This window comes from Gigantopelta aegis, chromosome 12 (genome assembly GCF_016097555.1).
Source record: "Gigantopelta aegis isolate Gae_Host chromosome 12, Gae_host_genome, whole genome shotgun sequence".
NCBI lineage: Eukaryota > Metazoa > Mollusca > Gastropoda > Neomphalida > Peltospiridae > Gigantopelta > Gigantopelta aegis.
Genome location: NC_054710.1, coordinates 3179143 through 3195909, shown reverse-complemented (window position 1 = coordinate 3195909; position 16767 = coordinate 3179143). Strand labels below are relative to the sequence as shown.

Below are 16767 nucleotides of genomic sequence, written 5' to 3'. Positions count from 1 at the left end.
TATCAGTCAAAACGTTTCCTTTCAGCAACTAAATTGTGGACTGCTTTGAAAATGAGACTATTTATTTTTCTGTAGTGTTAAGTTGGGATCGCCATATATTAATGTGTTGAAATTTAAATTTAAATAATTCAACCTGGATAAGCAGGTCTGGCGCTTTAGACGACAACATAACAGGAAATGTTCAGAGTCTTCAACGTGATGACCAAAGGTACAATATGGATGTTCTCCAACGTGATGACCACAGGTACAATATGGATGTTCTTCAATGTGATGACCACAGTACAATATGGATGTTCTCCAACGTGATGACCACAGGTACAATATAGATGTTCTCCAACGTGATGACCACAGGTACAATATAGATGTTCTCCAACGTGATGACCACAGGTACAATATGGATGTTCTTCAACGTGATGACCACAGGTACAATATGGATGTTCTTCAACGTGATGACCACAGGTACAATATGGATGTTCTCCAACGTGATGACCACAGGTACAATATGGATGTTCTTCAACGTGATGACCACAGGTACAATATGGATGTTCTTCAACGTGATGACCACAGGTACAATATGGATGTTCTTCAACGTGATGACCACAGGTACAATATGGATGTTCTCCAACGAAGCCTGTTGATGTGTGATCATTTACATCACGTATTCCTAATCGAAGTCTGCAGTGCAGTACGTGTAGCTTTCTTTTGCCCTCATAAAAATGTGCAGGGACTGCCATATGTTTTTATTTTAATTTGTTCTTGAAAGAAATGATAGGTGTGGAATTGTTAATATTAATCGATAAATTGTTCAATGAATTAATATTAGATGGGAAGAAAAATTCAGAATATAATTATTGTGAACAACATCAATACGATTGAAAATGTTCGACTACAAGGAATATCTGTTTATTTGACCGACAGTTCGAGGTAGGTGGATGGACAATTATCAAGGAGAGAGACCATTACATATTCTGTACATCATACATACTTTGTGTCTCCTCCTCCTCTCAGCTAGAGGTAAAAGTCTCGTTTCTTTGTATAGCGATTGGTGAGATGTCCCACGAACAGCCCCACAGATTGTGCGTGAAGCATCAAGCTGGATATTTTCTGATAGATAAAGGTTACAGTTATCCCAAATTATATTAGCATAATCAAAGGCTGGAAGAATACATTTACAAGATATTTTTCTAGCAACTTTCTAAAGAGCCAGTATTTTAGTGAACAGAGAACATTTGTACTTGTGCTTGTTTTTACTCTAGTGTTCTGGATATGAAGATACCATTTGCCACTGTTCTGAAATGTTAATCCTAAATGTGTGTGACGTTAACTACAATACTATTACTATATTATTAATCAGTTAACATCCTAATCCTATTTATTGACTAAAAAAATAAATTAAAACAAGTACTTATGGTATAAGCCATGTACAATATGTATTTACAGTTAAAACTCTTAGTGAATGTTACTTGTGCAGATGCTGTGAATAAAATCTTCTCTTGTCATAAAAGTGGTCTGTTGTTTTTGAATGTCACAAAGCCTCTGGCGGCCAGGAGAATTCAAAAACAAAGCAAGAAACAAATGCCACTGGGCATGTCAAAACTGAGTTATCAGTGAGCACAACCCAAACCTAACAAAGCAACAAAAAATGAAAGCCTGCGCAAGTGTGCTCTTAACTAAATAAAAGTATGTGAACAGAATAGAATGTATGACTGAATGTAGTTCAAAACACCCGGTTACAAATACACACATACGTACAAAAACACAGTAAGACATTAAAATAACAGCAAACAACACACAACAAGGTGGTAATATTGTAAGTTCAATACATACATTCCCACATACAAAACTGGTCAGGTTTTTAAAAGAATACATATTGGTACATGCACACACATGTTAATCTAACATACCTTTACTCATAGTGTGGGATGTAGCCCGGTGGTAAAGCGCTCACGCAATGTGCGGTCAGTCTTTGGATCGTTCCCTGTTGGTGGACCCATTGGGCTATTTCTCATTCCAACCAGTGCACCACGACTGGCATATAAAAGATCCCTTGCTGCTAATCGAAAAAAGTAGCCCATGAAGCGAGTTTCCTCTCTCAATATCTGTGTGGTCCTAAACCATATGTTTGACGTCATATAACCGTAAATAAAATGTGTTGAGTGCGTTGTTAAATAAAACATTCCTTCCTTAAATGAAGCAAATATATTTGGTATGTCATAGTTATATTAATATGTGTTACAAATCATTTGTGGTAAAAGTAATTTGTGTTGTAAATTATTAAAGAATGTTTTGTTTTATTTAGATATACTGCCAGGTTACAGCGAGATATCCAAAGAGGTGTGGAAATAAAGTCAGCCCACCAAAGTCAAGTGACCCGTTGAGTCTGTCACTCCATGTAAGTTGATATTACCCGTGTGAACTGTTTGTCTCGTCGGGTAAGCTGTTATTACCTGTGTGAACTGTTTGTCTCGTCAGGTAAGTTGTTATTACCTGTGTGAACTGTTTGTCTCGTCAGGTAAGTTGTTATTACCTGTGTGAACTGTTTGTCTCTACAGGTAACTTGTTATTATCTGTGTGGACTGTTTGTCTCTCCAGATAAGTTGTTATTACCTGTGTAAACTGTTTGTCTCTCCAGGTAAGTTGTTATTACCTGTGTGAACAGTTTGTCTCTTCAGGTAAGTTGTTATTACCTGTGTGAACCGGTTGTCTCTCCAGGTAAGTTGTTATTAACTGTGTGAACAGTTTATCTCTTCGGAGTAAGTTCTTATTACCTGTGTGAACTGTTTGTCTCGTCAGGTAAGATGTTATTACATGTGTAAACAGTGTGTCTTTTCGGGAAGTTGTTATTACCTGTGTGAACACTTTGTCTCTCCAGATAAGTTGTTATTACCTGTGTGAACAATTTGTCTCTCCTGGTAAGTTGGTATTACCTGTTTGAACAATTTGTCTCTCCAGGTAAGTTGTTATTACCTATGTGAACTTTTTGTCTCTAGGTAAGTTGTTATTACCTGTGTGAACTGTGTGTCTGGTCAGGTAAGTTGTTATTACCTGTGTGAACTGTTTCTCTCGTCAGGTAAGTTGTTATTACCTGTGTGAACTGTTTGTCTCGTCAGGTAAGTTGCTATTACCTGTGTGAACCGTTTGTCTCTCCAGGTAAGTTGTTATTAACTGTGTGAACAGTTTATCTCCTCGGGTAAGTTGTTATTACCTGTGTGAACTGTTTGTCTCGTCAGGTAAGATGTTATTACATGTGTGAACTGTTTGCCTCGTCAATTAAGTTGTTATTATCTGTGTGAACTGTTTGTCTCGTCAGGTAAGTTGTTATTACCTGTGTGAACAGTGTGTCTTTTCCGGAAGTTGTTATTACCTGTGTGAACACTTTGTCTCTCCAGGAAAGTTGTTATTACCTGTGTGAACAATTTTTCTCTCCTGGTAAGTTGTTATTACCTGTGTGAACAATTTGTCTCTCCAGGTAAGTTGTTATTACCTGTGTGAACTATTTGTCTCTCTAGGTAAGTTGTTATTACCTGTGTGAACTGTTTGTCTCTAGGTAAGTTGTTATTACCTGTGCGAACTGTTTGTCTCTCCAGGTAAGTTGTTATTACCTGTGTGAACAGTTTGTCTCTCCAGGTAAGTTGTTATTACCTGTGCGAACTGTTTGTCTCTCCAGGTAAGTTGTTATTACCTGTGTGAACTGTTTGTCTCGTCAGGTAAGTTGTTATTACCTATGAGAACCGTTTGTCTCTCCAGGTAAGTTGTTTTTAGCTATGTGAACTGTTTGTCTCGTCAGGTAAGTTGTTATTACCTGTGTGAACTGTTTGTCTCGTCAGGTAAGTTGTTATTACCTGTGTGAACTGTTTGTCTCTACAGGTAACTTGTTATTATCTGTGTGGACTGTTTGTCTCTCCAGGTAAGTTGTTATTACCTGTGTGAACTGTTTTTATCTCCAGGTAAGTTGTTATTACCTGTGTGAACCGTTTGTCTCTCCAGGTAAGTTGTTATTAACTGTGTGAACAATTTATCTCTTCGGGTAAGTTGTTATTACCTGTGTGAACTGTTTGTCTCGTCAGGTAAGTTGTTATTACCTGTGTGAACCGTTTGTCTCTCCAGGTAAGTTGTTATTAACTTTGTGAACAGTTTATCTCGTCGGGTAAGTTGTTATTACCTGTGTGAACTGTTTTCTCGTCAGGTAAGATGTTATTACATGTGTAAACAGTTTGCCTCGTCAATTAAGTTGTTATTATCTGTGTGAACTGTTTGTCTCGTCAAGTAAGGTTGTTATTACCTGTGTCAACCATTTGTCTCTCCTGCTAAGTTGTTATTACCTGTGTGAACAATTTGTCTCTCCAGGTAAGTTGTTATTTCCTCTGTGAACCATTTGTCTCTCCTGCTAAGTTGTTATTACCTGTGTGAAGAATTTGTCTCTCCAGGTAAGTTGTTATTACCTGTGTGAACTGTTTCTCTCTCCAGGTAAGTTGTTATTACCTGTGTAAACTGTTTCTCTCGTCAGGTTAGTTGTTATTACCTGTGTGAACTGTTTGTCTCGTCAGGTAAGTTGTTATTACATGTGAGAACTGTTTGTCTCGTCAGGTAAGTTGTTATTACCTGTGTGAACTGTTTGTCTCGTCAGGTAAGTTGTTATTACCTGTGTGAACTGTTTGTCTCTACAGGTAACTTGTTATTATCTGTGTGGACTGTTTGTCTCTCCAGGTAAGTTGTTATTACCTGTGTGAACTGTTTGTCTCGTCAGGTAAGATGTTATTACATGTGTAAACAATTTGTCTCTCCTGGTAAGTTGTTATTACCTGTGTGAACAATTTGTCTCTCCAGGTAAGTTGTTATTACCTGTGTGAACTGTTTATCTCTAGGTAAGTTGTTATTACCTGTGTGAACTGTTTTTGTCTCTAGGTAAGTTGTTATTACCTGTGTGAACTGTTTGTCTCGTCAGGTAAGTTGTTATTACCTGTGTGAAATGTTTGTCTCTCCAGGTAAGTTGTCATTACCTGTGTGAACTGTATGTCTCATCGGGTAAGTTGCTATTACCTGTGTGAACTGTTTGTCTCGTCAGGTAAGATGTTATTACATGTGTAAACAATGTGTCTCTCCTGGTAAGTTGTTATTACCTGTGTGAACAATTTGTCTCTCCAGGTAAGTTGTTATTACCTGTGTGAAATGTTTTTCTCGTCAGGTAAGTTGTTATTACCTGTGTGAACTGTTTGTCTCTCTAGGTAAATTGTTATTACCTGTGTGAACAGTTTGTCTTTCCTGGTAAGTTGTTGTTACCTGTGTGAACTGTTGTTCATGCCAGGTAAGTTGGTATTACCTGTGCGAAATAACATGTTATTATTTTCCATGATTACAGACATTTCTGTTGATATATCAGTTCATCACTTGAGGTGTGGGTTGGGGTTTTGTGTACAGTAGGTGTGGGTTTTAGTAAACGACATTGTGGGTTTTCCACTAGCCAATCTTACAAAATATAACATAAACACGTATAGTGAAATCTGTGATAGGCATCCACTGATAAGAGGATAACAGTTTGCCTGTCAGGACAAGTCAAGTGGGTGCGTAATACATAAATATAACAATCTACACATGTTCAGAGTCCGTCGTCTGTGGTGAACACTAAACACATAACATCAATATAGCAATATTCTACTCAGGTTCTGAGTCTGGTGAACAGTAAACACTTAACATCAATATAGCAATACCACACAGGTTCTGAGACTGGTGAACAGTAAACACATAACATCAATATAACAATATTCTACACAGGTTCAGAGTCTGTGGTGAACACTAAATACATAACATCAATATAAAAATATTCTACACACGTTCAGTCTTGTGAACAGTAAAGACGTAACATCAATATCATAATATTTTACACAGGTTCTGAGTATGTTGTGAACAGTAAACACATAACAGCAGTATAACAACATTCTACACAGGTTCAGTCTTGTGGACAGTAAACACATAATTTCAATATAATAATATTCTACAAACGTTCAGAGTCTGTGGTGAACAGTAAACACATAACATCAATATAACAATATTCTACACAGGTCCAGTCTGGTGAACAGGTTCAGAGTCTGTTTTGAACACTAAACACATAACATCAATATAACAATATTCTACACAGGTTCTGAGTCTGGTGAACTGTGAACACATAACATCAATATAACAATATTCTACACAGGTTCAGTCTTGTGAATAGTAAACACATAACATAAATATAACAATATTTTACACAGTTAGAGTCTGGTGAACAACACACAACCTCAGTATGACAATATTCTACACAGGTTCAGAGTCCCTCGTCCCTGGTGATGTACGAAGGAGAGACTGTTCTCGACGTGGACATCACTATGAAGATCAGCCCGGAGTTCTACTGCATGTTGAAGTATGGTCAGCCCTGCTCTGTATTCTTCGAAGCGTTTGCTAACCCGGACATGTCGCCGCTCAAGTGTACAAACAACGTGGTAAAGAACCCTGTGGTTGTCCGCTACACGGGCGTGTCGGTGGACGAGGCGATCTGCGGGGCACACATGTCGTCCATGAGCCAGACGCTGCACATCAACACTGTGTCTGACCGCCAGGTGACTGCCAACAGAACCGTCGACGTCGACATACAGCAGAGAGACGAATTGTCAGACAAGACTCAAGTTAAAGTCACACACAAAATCGTAACGGTAAGTTCCACACATAGACCCTATTGAAGTCATAAACAGGGTGTTACTGTAGGGTGTATACTACCAAATCAAATCGTAACGGTAAGTTCCACACATAGACACTATTGAAGTCATAAACAGGGTGTTACTGTAGGGTGTATACAACCAAATCAAATCGTAACGGTAAGTTCCACACATAGACCCTATTGAAGTCATAAACAGGCTGTTACTGTAGGATGTATACTACCAAATCAAATCGTAACGGTAAGTTCCACACATAGACCCTATTGAAGTCATAAACAGGGTGTTACTGTAGGGTGTATACTACCAAATCAAATCCCATAGTCGACAACAGTAACATATGTGGCTAAAACTCCTACATGCAGCACATCAATCGACATAAACACAACGGATATAAATAATACCACCCCTCAACCTTAAAGTAAATCAGAAAAATTGGGTGGGATGCTGCTCGTTTCAGAGATAATAGGTAGCGTCTATGACTACCCTAGTTCAGCACAAAATATGAGTACTCTTTTTTACGGGTACCCCTTTCATGCTTCAAGCACAAGACTGCTTGACACAGTGCTACTAAATGAAATAAAATTGCATACATTTTTTTTTCCTAGATGAAACTATTTTTTACAACCAACACACTCACATTTATCACCAATCACAGGACTTGTGATGTTAACTTCTGTATCAAAAGCTGGGTGCACCTCGAACTTTGACCCAGACGAAAGGTATTTGGTTTAGTACTACCTGTAAGTTATAAACATATATCACTAACAAAGTGTCACTGAGAGTTCTAAACAGGTATCTTATTAAAGTCACAAAATGTTATAAACAGTGATCCTATTAAAGGCACAAAATGTTATAATCAGAGATCATATTAATGTCACAAAATGTTACAAAGAAGGTTGCAATGTTACTGACAGTTATAAACAGATATCCTACTGAAGTCACAAACTAAGTTGTTGCTGTAAGTTCTAAACACATATCCTATTGACTGAAGTCACAAACAAACTTGTTACTATAAGTTCTAAGCAGATATCCTATTGAAGTTGCAAACAATTTTGTTATTGTATAGTGTATGTTCTATTGTTGTAAGTACCAGACGGAGACCAAATTGAAGTCATAAATGTTGGTTCCAAACACATTTGAAGTCAAAAAGTATTTCTAATAGCACTGTATTACTGAAATATATTATTTAAAAAAACAAATTGTACCACTAACATTTGTTTGTTGTTGCACTAACATTGGTATAGGTCAATATACACCTTTCAGATTTTGGCTTCCTGTTTATTCTAATACCACTGGAATTATACATAATGTTTTATACAGTGTTACTGCAAATGAATTACATTCTGTTTTGTTGTGAATTACATGTGCTATTACAGTATTGTATGATTGATATTTATTACAGTGGTGTTGTTGGTAAATATTTTTATTTTTATACACACAGCTGACGATCGTCAGTCGCGATGAGAAGAACACAGTCTGCCGGTCGTCGGGAGACCCTCACATGGTCACATTTGACGGACTGTAAGTCATTATAGACCCTCACATGGTCACCTTTGAAGGACTGTAGGTCATTATAGACCCTCACATGGTCACCTTTGACGGACTGTAAGTCATTATTGACCCTCACATGGTCACCTTTGACGGACTGTAGGTCATTATAGTCCCTCACATGGTCACCTTTGACGGGCTGTAGGTCATTATAGACCCTCACGTGGTCACCTTTGACGGACTGAGGTCATTATAGACCCTCACGTGGTCACCTTTGACGGACTGTAAGTCATTATAGACCCTCACATGGTCACCTTTGGTGGACTGTATATCATAGACCCTCGCATGGTCACCATTGACGGACTGTAAGTCATTGTAGACCCTCACATGGTCACCTTTGACAGACTGTAAGTCATTATAGACCCTCACATCGTCACATTTGATGGACTGTAAGTCAATGGTCACATTTGATGGACTGTAAGTCATTATAGACCCTCACAAGGTTACCTTTGATGGACTGTAAGTCATTATAGACCCTCACAAGGTCACATTTGATGGATTCTAAAGTCATTATAGACCCTCACATGGTCACCTTTGACGGACTGTAAGTCATTATAGACCCGCACGTGGTCATCTTTGACGGACTGTAAGTCAGTGGTCACATTTGATGGCATGTAAGTCATTATAGACCCGCACGTGGTCACCTTTGACGGACTGTAAGTCATTATACACTCTCACATGGTCACATTTGATGGAATGTAAGTCATTATAGACCCGCACGTGGTCACCTTTGACGGACTGTAAGTCATTATAGACCCTCACATGGTCACATTTGATGGAATGTAAGTCATTATAGACCCGCACGTGGTCACCTTTGACGGACTGTAAGTCATTATATACCCTCACAAGGTCACATTTGATGGAATGTAAGTCATTATAGACCCGCACGTGGTCACCTTTGACGGACTGTAAGTCATTATAGACCCTCACATGGTCACATTTGATGGAATGTAAGTCATTATAGACCCGCACGTGGTCACCTTTGACGGACTGTAAGTCATTATATACCCTCACAAGGTCACATTTGATGGAATGTAAGTCATTATAGACCCTCACATGGTCACCTTTGACGGACTGTAAGTCATTATAGACCCTCACATGGTAACCTTTGATGGACTGTAGGTCATTATAGACCCGCACTTGGTCACCTTTGACGGACTGTAATTCATTGTAGACTCTCACAAGGTCACATTTGATGAACTGTAAGTTATTATAGACCCTGACATGGTCACCTTTGATGGACTGTAAGTCGTTATAGACCCTCGCATGGTCACCTTCAACGGACTGTAAGTCATTATAGACCTTCATATGGTCACCTTTGACGGATTGCAAGTCATTATAGACCTTCATATGGTCACTTTTGACGGACTGTAAGTCATTATAGACCTTCATATGGTCACATTTGCTTGCTGCTTGGGTTGTTCGTGGTTGTCACTTCAGAAACATGTTCTGTGAGACCATGGATGTGCGTCTGTGTTAACTATATTATTTATTAAAGGGGCAGTCGTGAGTTTGCAGCCACTGTAACATGTTTCCTACTATAATAGAGCCTTTTGGTGACTAAAATTGCAAATTCAATACATTTTCTTGATTAGAAAAAACCAGTGTCTGTATATCCAATGTGTTTGCGGTCGTGTGTTAACGTTTATAGTAGTCATTTCTCATTTTACTTCGTAATGTATATATTTTTGTACGTATGAAATTATTTGAAGATAAAATCTGGTTTGGGTTACTACAAACATTAGGATGTCAACAAACACCTTGTTTATACAGATACTGATATTCCAAACAATAAAATATCTTTAATACGTAACTTTAGTCTTCAAAAAGGATTTGTTAATCGTAAATACATTACAACGGCAGCAAACTCAGGACAGTCCCTTTAAATTATTATTTTTATTATTATCACAAAAGTAACAAATTCAACTCTTTTTTTTCTTTTTGTTCCCCTTCTTTTTCAGTAAATACGAAAACATGTGGACAGGAGAATATATTCTTTACCAACACACTGAAATGGATGTTGAGGTTAGTTGTTTTATACCATAGCCACTGAGGTTACAATGTTTATATATTAAGATAACTATGTTTGTAGCGTGTGTGTATGTTGTCGTTTGTATTGAGTATATTCCATCAGGTTAGTGTTTTCAGTATGATTATTCAATATGGTTTGATTTCAATGTTTACCATTGTTTGACACCCAATAGCTGATGTCTTTTTTATGCTGGGGTGTCATTAAACATTCAGTTTTCATAACTATTTGTTTGTGTTATGTCAGTGTTAACCAATGTACCATCTCACCTCATTATATTGCAATATAATTTATCTTATAACTTACCCATGATATCCATGTCATAAACTCATGCGATAATTTAGTTTATTAACCCGGTTAATAATGGTATGCAAATTTAAAGGTATATGCAAATTGTCAAGGTCTATCAGTAATAATGTGTTCCTGTGAACGGGTCACTTGTATAAAATCCATCAAGACCTGTATACCTGAGCGTAATGTTTTCGTAAGATTTAGTTAAAGTGTGTGACGTTAAAGTAATTTGTGCTAATTGTCATGACGTCATATTACTGATGGAGGCGCCTTTAGTACTGTAATTTACTAAATATGGAATAAATATAATTCGCTACTGGTGTTTTTTAATATTTAAAATATCAACCTCGTCTAATTAATCGGTATTTGTCTGCATTGTTTCTCGGTTGATATTTTCCGTATTATAAAACACGTGACGAATCCTCTATTTACTAAAAACACAATCATTTGGTAAGTTTCGAACCTACTTAGCTCATGCCTGATGGTAAATTCCATTTATATGCATCTAGACTTGACGATTATAGCTGAGCGAATGTATGGTGGGCACCACCAATGGATGACGATATGCTCCTCTTTGACAATGGTGGGCACCACCGACGGATGATGATATGCTCCTCTTTAACAATGGCGGAACCACCGACGGATGATGATATGTTCCTCTTTGACAAACACCTCATGTCACCACTGACTAGGCAGTGATTCATGAGCGCCGCGTGTTTAAATATCCAATGAGCTTCATCTTGTGTCGTTTTACATTTGTCCAACCAGTGGCAGTCCTGCACATAGAGTAGGAAGGATGTATCATCCTAGCGAGTGGCAGTCCTACACATAGAGTAGGAAGGATGTATCATCCTAGCTAGTGGCAGTCCTACACTTAGAGTAGGAAGGATGTATCATCCTAAAGAGTGGCAGTTCTACACATAGAGTAGAAAGGATGTACCATCTTAGAAAGTGGCAGCCCTACACATAGAGTAGAAAGGATGTATCATACTAGAGAGTGGCAGTCCTACACACAGAGTAGGAAGAATGTATCATACTAGAGAGTGGCAGTCCTACACACAGAGTAGGAAGAATGTATCATCCTAGAGAGTGGCAGTCCTACACTTAGAGTAGGAAGAATGCATCATCCTTGAGAGTGGCAGTCCTAGACATAGAGTAGGAAGAATGTATCATACTAGAGAGTGGCAGTCCTACACACAGAGTAGGAAGAATGTATCATCCTAGAGAGTGGCAGTCCTACACACAGAGTAGGAAGGATGTATCATCCTAGAGAGTGGCAGTCCTACACTTAGAGTAGGAAGGATGTATCATCCTAGAGAGTGGCAATCCTACAGATAAAGTAGGAAGGATTGACAGTGATTAAAGGAGCAGACCATGTCAAATCATTGTTTTGGCTCTGCCTTGTGAAGAGATACAATTTTAAAAATGTTAATAGTTTTGTTCAGATTATAATCAGTATTTCATAGCTTCAAACTGTGTTGTAACAAGAGCTAGTCCATATTGACTCATGTGTTATGTACAAGCAAGTGGTAATCAATATTTGTATTTCATAGGTTCAAACTGTGTTTATAACAAGAGCTAGTCCATATTTACTCATGTGTTATGTACAAGCAAGTGGTAATCAATATTTGTATCTCATAGGTTAAAACTGTGTTATAACAAGAGCTAGTCCATATTTACTCATGTGTTATGTACAAGCAAGTGGTAATCAATATTTGTATTTTAAGTACTCGCCTGGTGTGCTATCAGTCTAATATTAATCACTATCTTTGAGTTGGACTGTATTTCATTCCAGCCAGTGCTTCACCACTGGTGTAACAAAGGCCATAATATGGGCCATATTATGTATTGTTACCCATATGGTTACAAATATGTCTTTATATGCAAAAATGTATTATTACAGGCAGAAGTGTTATCCCCCATATTATTTTTATTGTGAATTTCAATTAATGTCTGATAATTGTCCATATATTGATATACAGATGTTAAATATTTTTCTTATAATGTACGCCGATGATATGCTTCTTTTAGCGGAGACACCCGAAGAACTACAAAAAAAGATTAATTCTCTGTCAAGTTATACACGTAAATGGGATTTAACAGTAAATACGAAAAACACCCAAATAGTTATTTTTAGAAATGGAGGACGAATTCGAGACAACGAGAAGTGGTATTTTAATGGATGTAAACTTGATGTTGTAAATGAATTTATTTATTTTGGTGTTTTATTTTTCTACAACGGCAAATTCGCATGCACGCAGAAGCGATTTGCAGAACAAGGGCGTAAAGCATTGTTTTCTTTAATGAATGTATGTAAAAATGCTGTCTGTTTTTGATACATATGTAAATTCTATTTTAAGCTATGCTTCTGAAATATGGGTTTTCCACAAGGCCCTTGATGTTGTAAAGCTGCACATACAATTCTCTAAAAGACTATTGGGTGTTAAGTCGAGAACGTGCAAAGAATTTGTTTATAGTGAACTTGGGCGTTTCCCGCTGAAAATCACAAGAAAACTCAGAATATTTAAATACTAAATAAAATTACGCAACTCTACTAATTATTTGTTACGTGGCATATATGAAGAAATTATACAATACCATGATAATAGGTTAATGAATATTAGGCAGTAACTTAACATGCTGGGTTTGAATTACATTTGGAATTTAGATTATGTTGACAATAGAGTTCAAATTACAGTCTTACCTTAAATCACCAATAGATGAACGATATTTAAAGGAAATATGCAGAATCAGTATATGTGCTCATAAATTAAATATAGAAACTGGCCGATATCGTAACATCGAAAGATCAGAAAGAAAGTGTACAATGTGTAATACAAATGTTATAGAAGATGAATACCATTTTATAATGTAATGCCCACAATACAAAGATTTGCGTCATAAGTACATAAGAATGTATTATCACAGGCAGTCAAGTGTTTTTCTATTTATACAGTTGTTAACTATAAGTAACAAAAAAGAACTTAATAACCAAGGAAAATATCTAGTACAAGCAAACAAAATTAGAGATCAGCTATTACAGTAAGTAAGGAAAACGTTGTTGTTGTTGTTGTTTTGTTTTGTTTTTTGGGGTTTTTTAGTATCCCTAATTATTTTCAAGAAAACCATAACCACAATTTGTGTGCACATATATATATATATATATATATATATATATATATATATATATATATATATATATATATATATATATATATATATATATATTTGTTTTGTATTATGTTTTGTATATATGCTGATAAGTGGTAAAACTTAAAGCTAATAAAGAATTGAATTGAATTGAATTGAAAATATCTTGGTACATATCAACGTGATAGGTCCCACTAGAATGCCAAGTAAGACGTAAGACGTTTGACGACACACGATGACGTCATCAATTTGCGCACTACAACCTTACAAGAACGTCAACGAAACGAGATGAGTGATATAAATTACGATCGAGTATGTATAATCAATAAGATATTAAACTCGCTACCATTTCGTATCATGTTTACGTCTCTCGTGAAATAATTTTCATTGTCACTCGCTAAAACTTATGACAACTGAAAATTATTTCACTCGGGACATAAACATGATACGAAATGGAAGCTCGTTTAATATCCTCGCTGTGGAGGGTTTCCTTTCTCATCTCTGTGTTTTTAACCATACATGTATGTCTAACACCATATAACAACTGATGAAAATGCGTTGAGTACATCCTTAAATAAAACCTTCGTTTTACTTTATTTGTATGGCACAGGTTCGTGTGTACACTAAACGGACGGTTAAAGGTTCCAGTAACTGTGGGTTGACTGTGAGGTCGGGCAATGATGTGATCCGCTTCAGCAAGTGTTCAATGAGAGGCTTATGGCGTCTCCTAAATCCACTCATTCCGGAGCAGTTCTTCAGGGATGACTTAACTCCATCAACCAAGATTTACCAGGAACTCAATGGACAAATTTACCACGTATGTTTTATAACTTTCATGATAATTGTGATTGTATTTGATATATTTTTTCCGATATCTATATCAGCTAAACTTAGTAACACATGTTCATATATTCATAAATTATATATTCATAAATAATATATTCATAAATTATACATATTCATATATTCATAAATTATTCATATTCATATATTCATAAATTATTAATCTTCATTTATTCACCTTTTCCCCTTCCAAACGATTTATGATGTAAATACACTCGTAATAAGCGGTCACCTGTCTAATCGCAAAAATACCTGTATTAAGCCGTCACAGTAAATATTCACTGTCATAAAAAAGGGATATTTTTAATAACAGGAACAAATTGCAGCAAATAAGCGATCTTCACACCTTCAGGAATACGTGTACCTGTTCAGTTACGACATCTCTATTGTGTATTTATACATATACATATTATTATGTTATACAACAGTCATTCCAAAGTCTCAATTAAAATATAAAAATAAAGGTTTTTGTTATTCACCAGCAGAATGGAATATATTTTACACTATACCTTTTAAATGTGTTAGAGATACAGCTTTACGTTGGTTTCCATACAAATGTCTACACAGATTTCTCACTACCAACATTTTTCTATATACAATACATTATATTAATTCAAATAAATGTACTTTTTCTAATCGTATGCCAGAGACCATTGAACATCTATTTTGTGATTGTTATTATGTTAAAGAATTTTGGGAAAATATTACAAACTGGATATTCAATACTACAGGAGAGTGCATAAATATAGATAAACATATTGCCATTTTGGGTCTGCTTAAAAAAACAAATACATATGCAATAAATTAGTTAATTATTAACATAAAATATTATATTTATACCATGAAAATACAAAAACAAAATTAAAATTCTCTGCCTTAAAAACTATAATTGAAGAAAAGTTTGAAACTGAAAAATGTATCTTATTTAAAAATGGTAATTATGAAGATTTTAAGAAACTATGGGAGCAGTGGTATAATTTATTTTAAGCATAAAAGCTTATTAAATCTATCAAATATTGAGATATATTTATTTCAAAACTACCTTCTTCGCGCTTTCTACTCCTTCACACATCGTTTTATAACACTTTTTTTTATCAATGTTAATTCCATACATGACATTTTTTCCTTTTCTTTTTCTTTTCATTTTGGCCCGAGATAATAAAGCATTTTAAAAATCAAGAACAAAAAATAAAATAAAACAAACAAACAAAACAAAACAAGCACATCATCAACAACATAAGGTATGTTATTATATCTGTTCGTGTGTATATATTTTGCCATTTATATGTATGCATATTAAAATATGTATATCATATGTAATATATAAAAAACATATTGTGAGACAATGAGCTCAGGGCACCCCAACCCTGATACTGCCATTCTATGTTATGGGGACAATAAATATTAAAAAAAGAACAAAAAGAACAAAAGAAAAGCAAACCATACATTTTAAAGACTGTATATATGGCAATCTGTAATCAACGCCAACCTGTCTTAAGCATTCACTTTTCTTTATTCTCTTGTGTGACCGCTTAAGACAGGTGTGACGGTATATTGTGTTAGGTTGAATTTTTTGAAAGTTTGTTTTTAGACCACATTCTTTCAGTATTTGAATTATTTTATATTTTATGTTCTGCTGCAATGCAATGTTTTTATTTCAGGTCCTGCTGCTAAGTGTTACTATACAGAAAGTGAGGATTGCAATGCAATGTTTTTATTTCAGGTACTGCTGCTAAGTGTTACTATACAGAAAGTGAGGATTGCAATGCAATGTTTTTATTTCAGGTACTGCTGCTAAGTGTTACTATACAGAAAGTGAGGATTGCAATGCAATGTTTTTATTTCAGGTACTGCTGCTAAGTGTTACTATACAGAAAGTGAGGATTGCAATGCAATGTTTTTATTTCAGGTCCTGCTGCTAAGTGTTACTATACAGAAAGTGAGGATTGCAATGCAATGTTTTTATTTCAGGTCCTGCTGCTAAGTGTTACTATACAGAAAGTGAGGATTGCAATGCAATGTTTTTATTTCAGGTCCTGCTGCTAAGTGTTACTATACAGAAAGTGAGGATTGCAATGCAATGTTTTTATTTCAGGTACTGCTGCTAAGTGTTACTATACAGAAAGTGAGCATTGCAATGCAATGTTTTTATTTCAGGTCCTGCTGCTAAGTGTTACTATACAGAAAGTGAGGATTGCAATGCAATGTTTTTATTTC

At 36.0% G+C, this 16767-nt stretch overlaps 1 protein-coding gene across 1 annotated transcript in view; it reads left to right on the top strand.

The window, feature by feature from the left end:
- LOC121386571 (serine-rich adhesin for platelets-like) overlaps positions 1-16767 on the top strand; it is a 66395-nt gene that overhangs the window by 18154 nt on the left and 31474 nt on the right. Inside the window, exons 10-14 of the mRNA XM_041517521.1 lie at positions 2300-2392; positions 6300-6686; positions 8131-8210; positions 10199-10262; positions 14318-14524. Of these exons, the coding sequence (XP_041373455.1) occupies positions 2300-2392; positions 6300-6686; positions 8131-8210; positions 10199-10262; positions 14318-14524 (831 nt within the window). The remainder of the gene's footprint in view (positions 1-2299; positions 2393-6299; positions 6687-8130; positions 8211-10198; positions 10263-14317; positions 14525-16767) is intronic.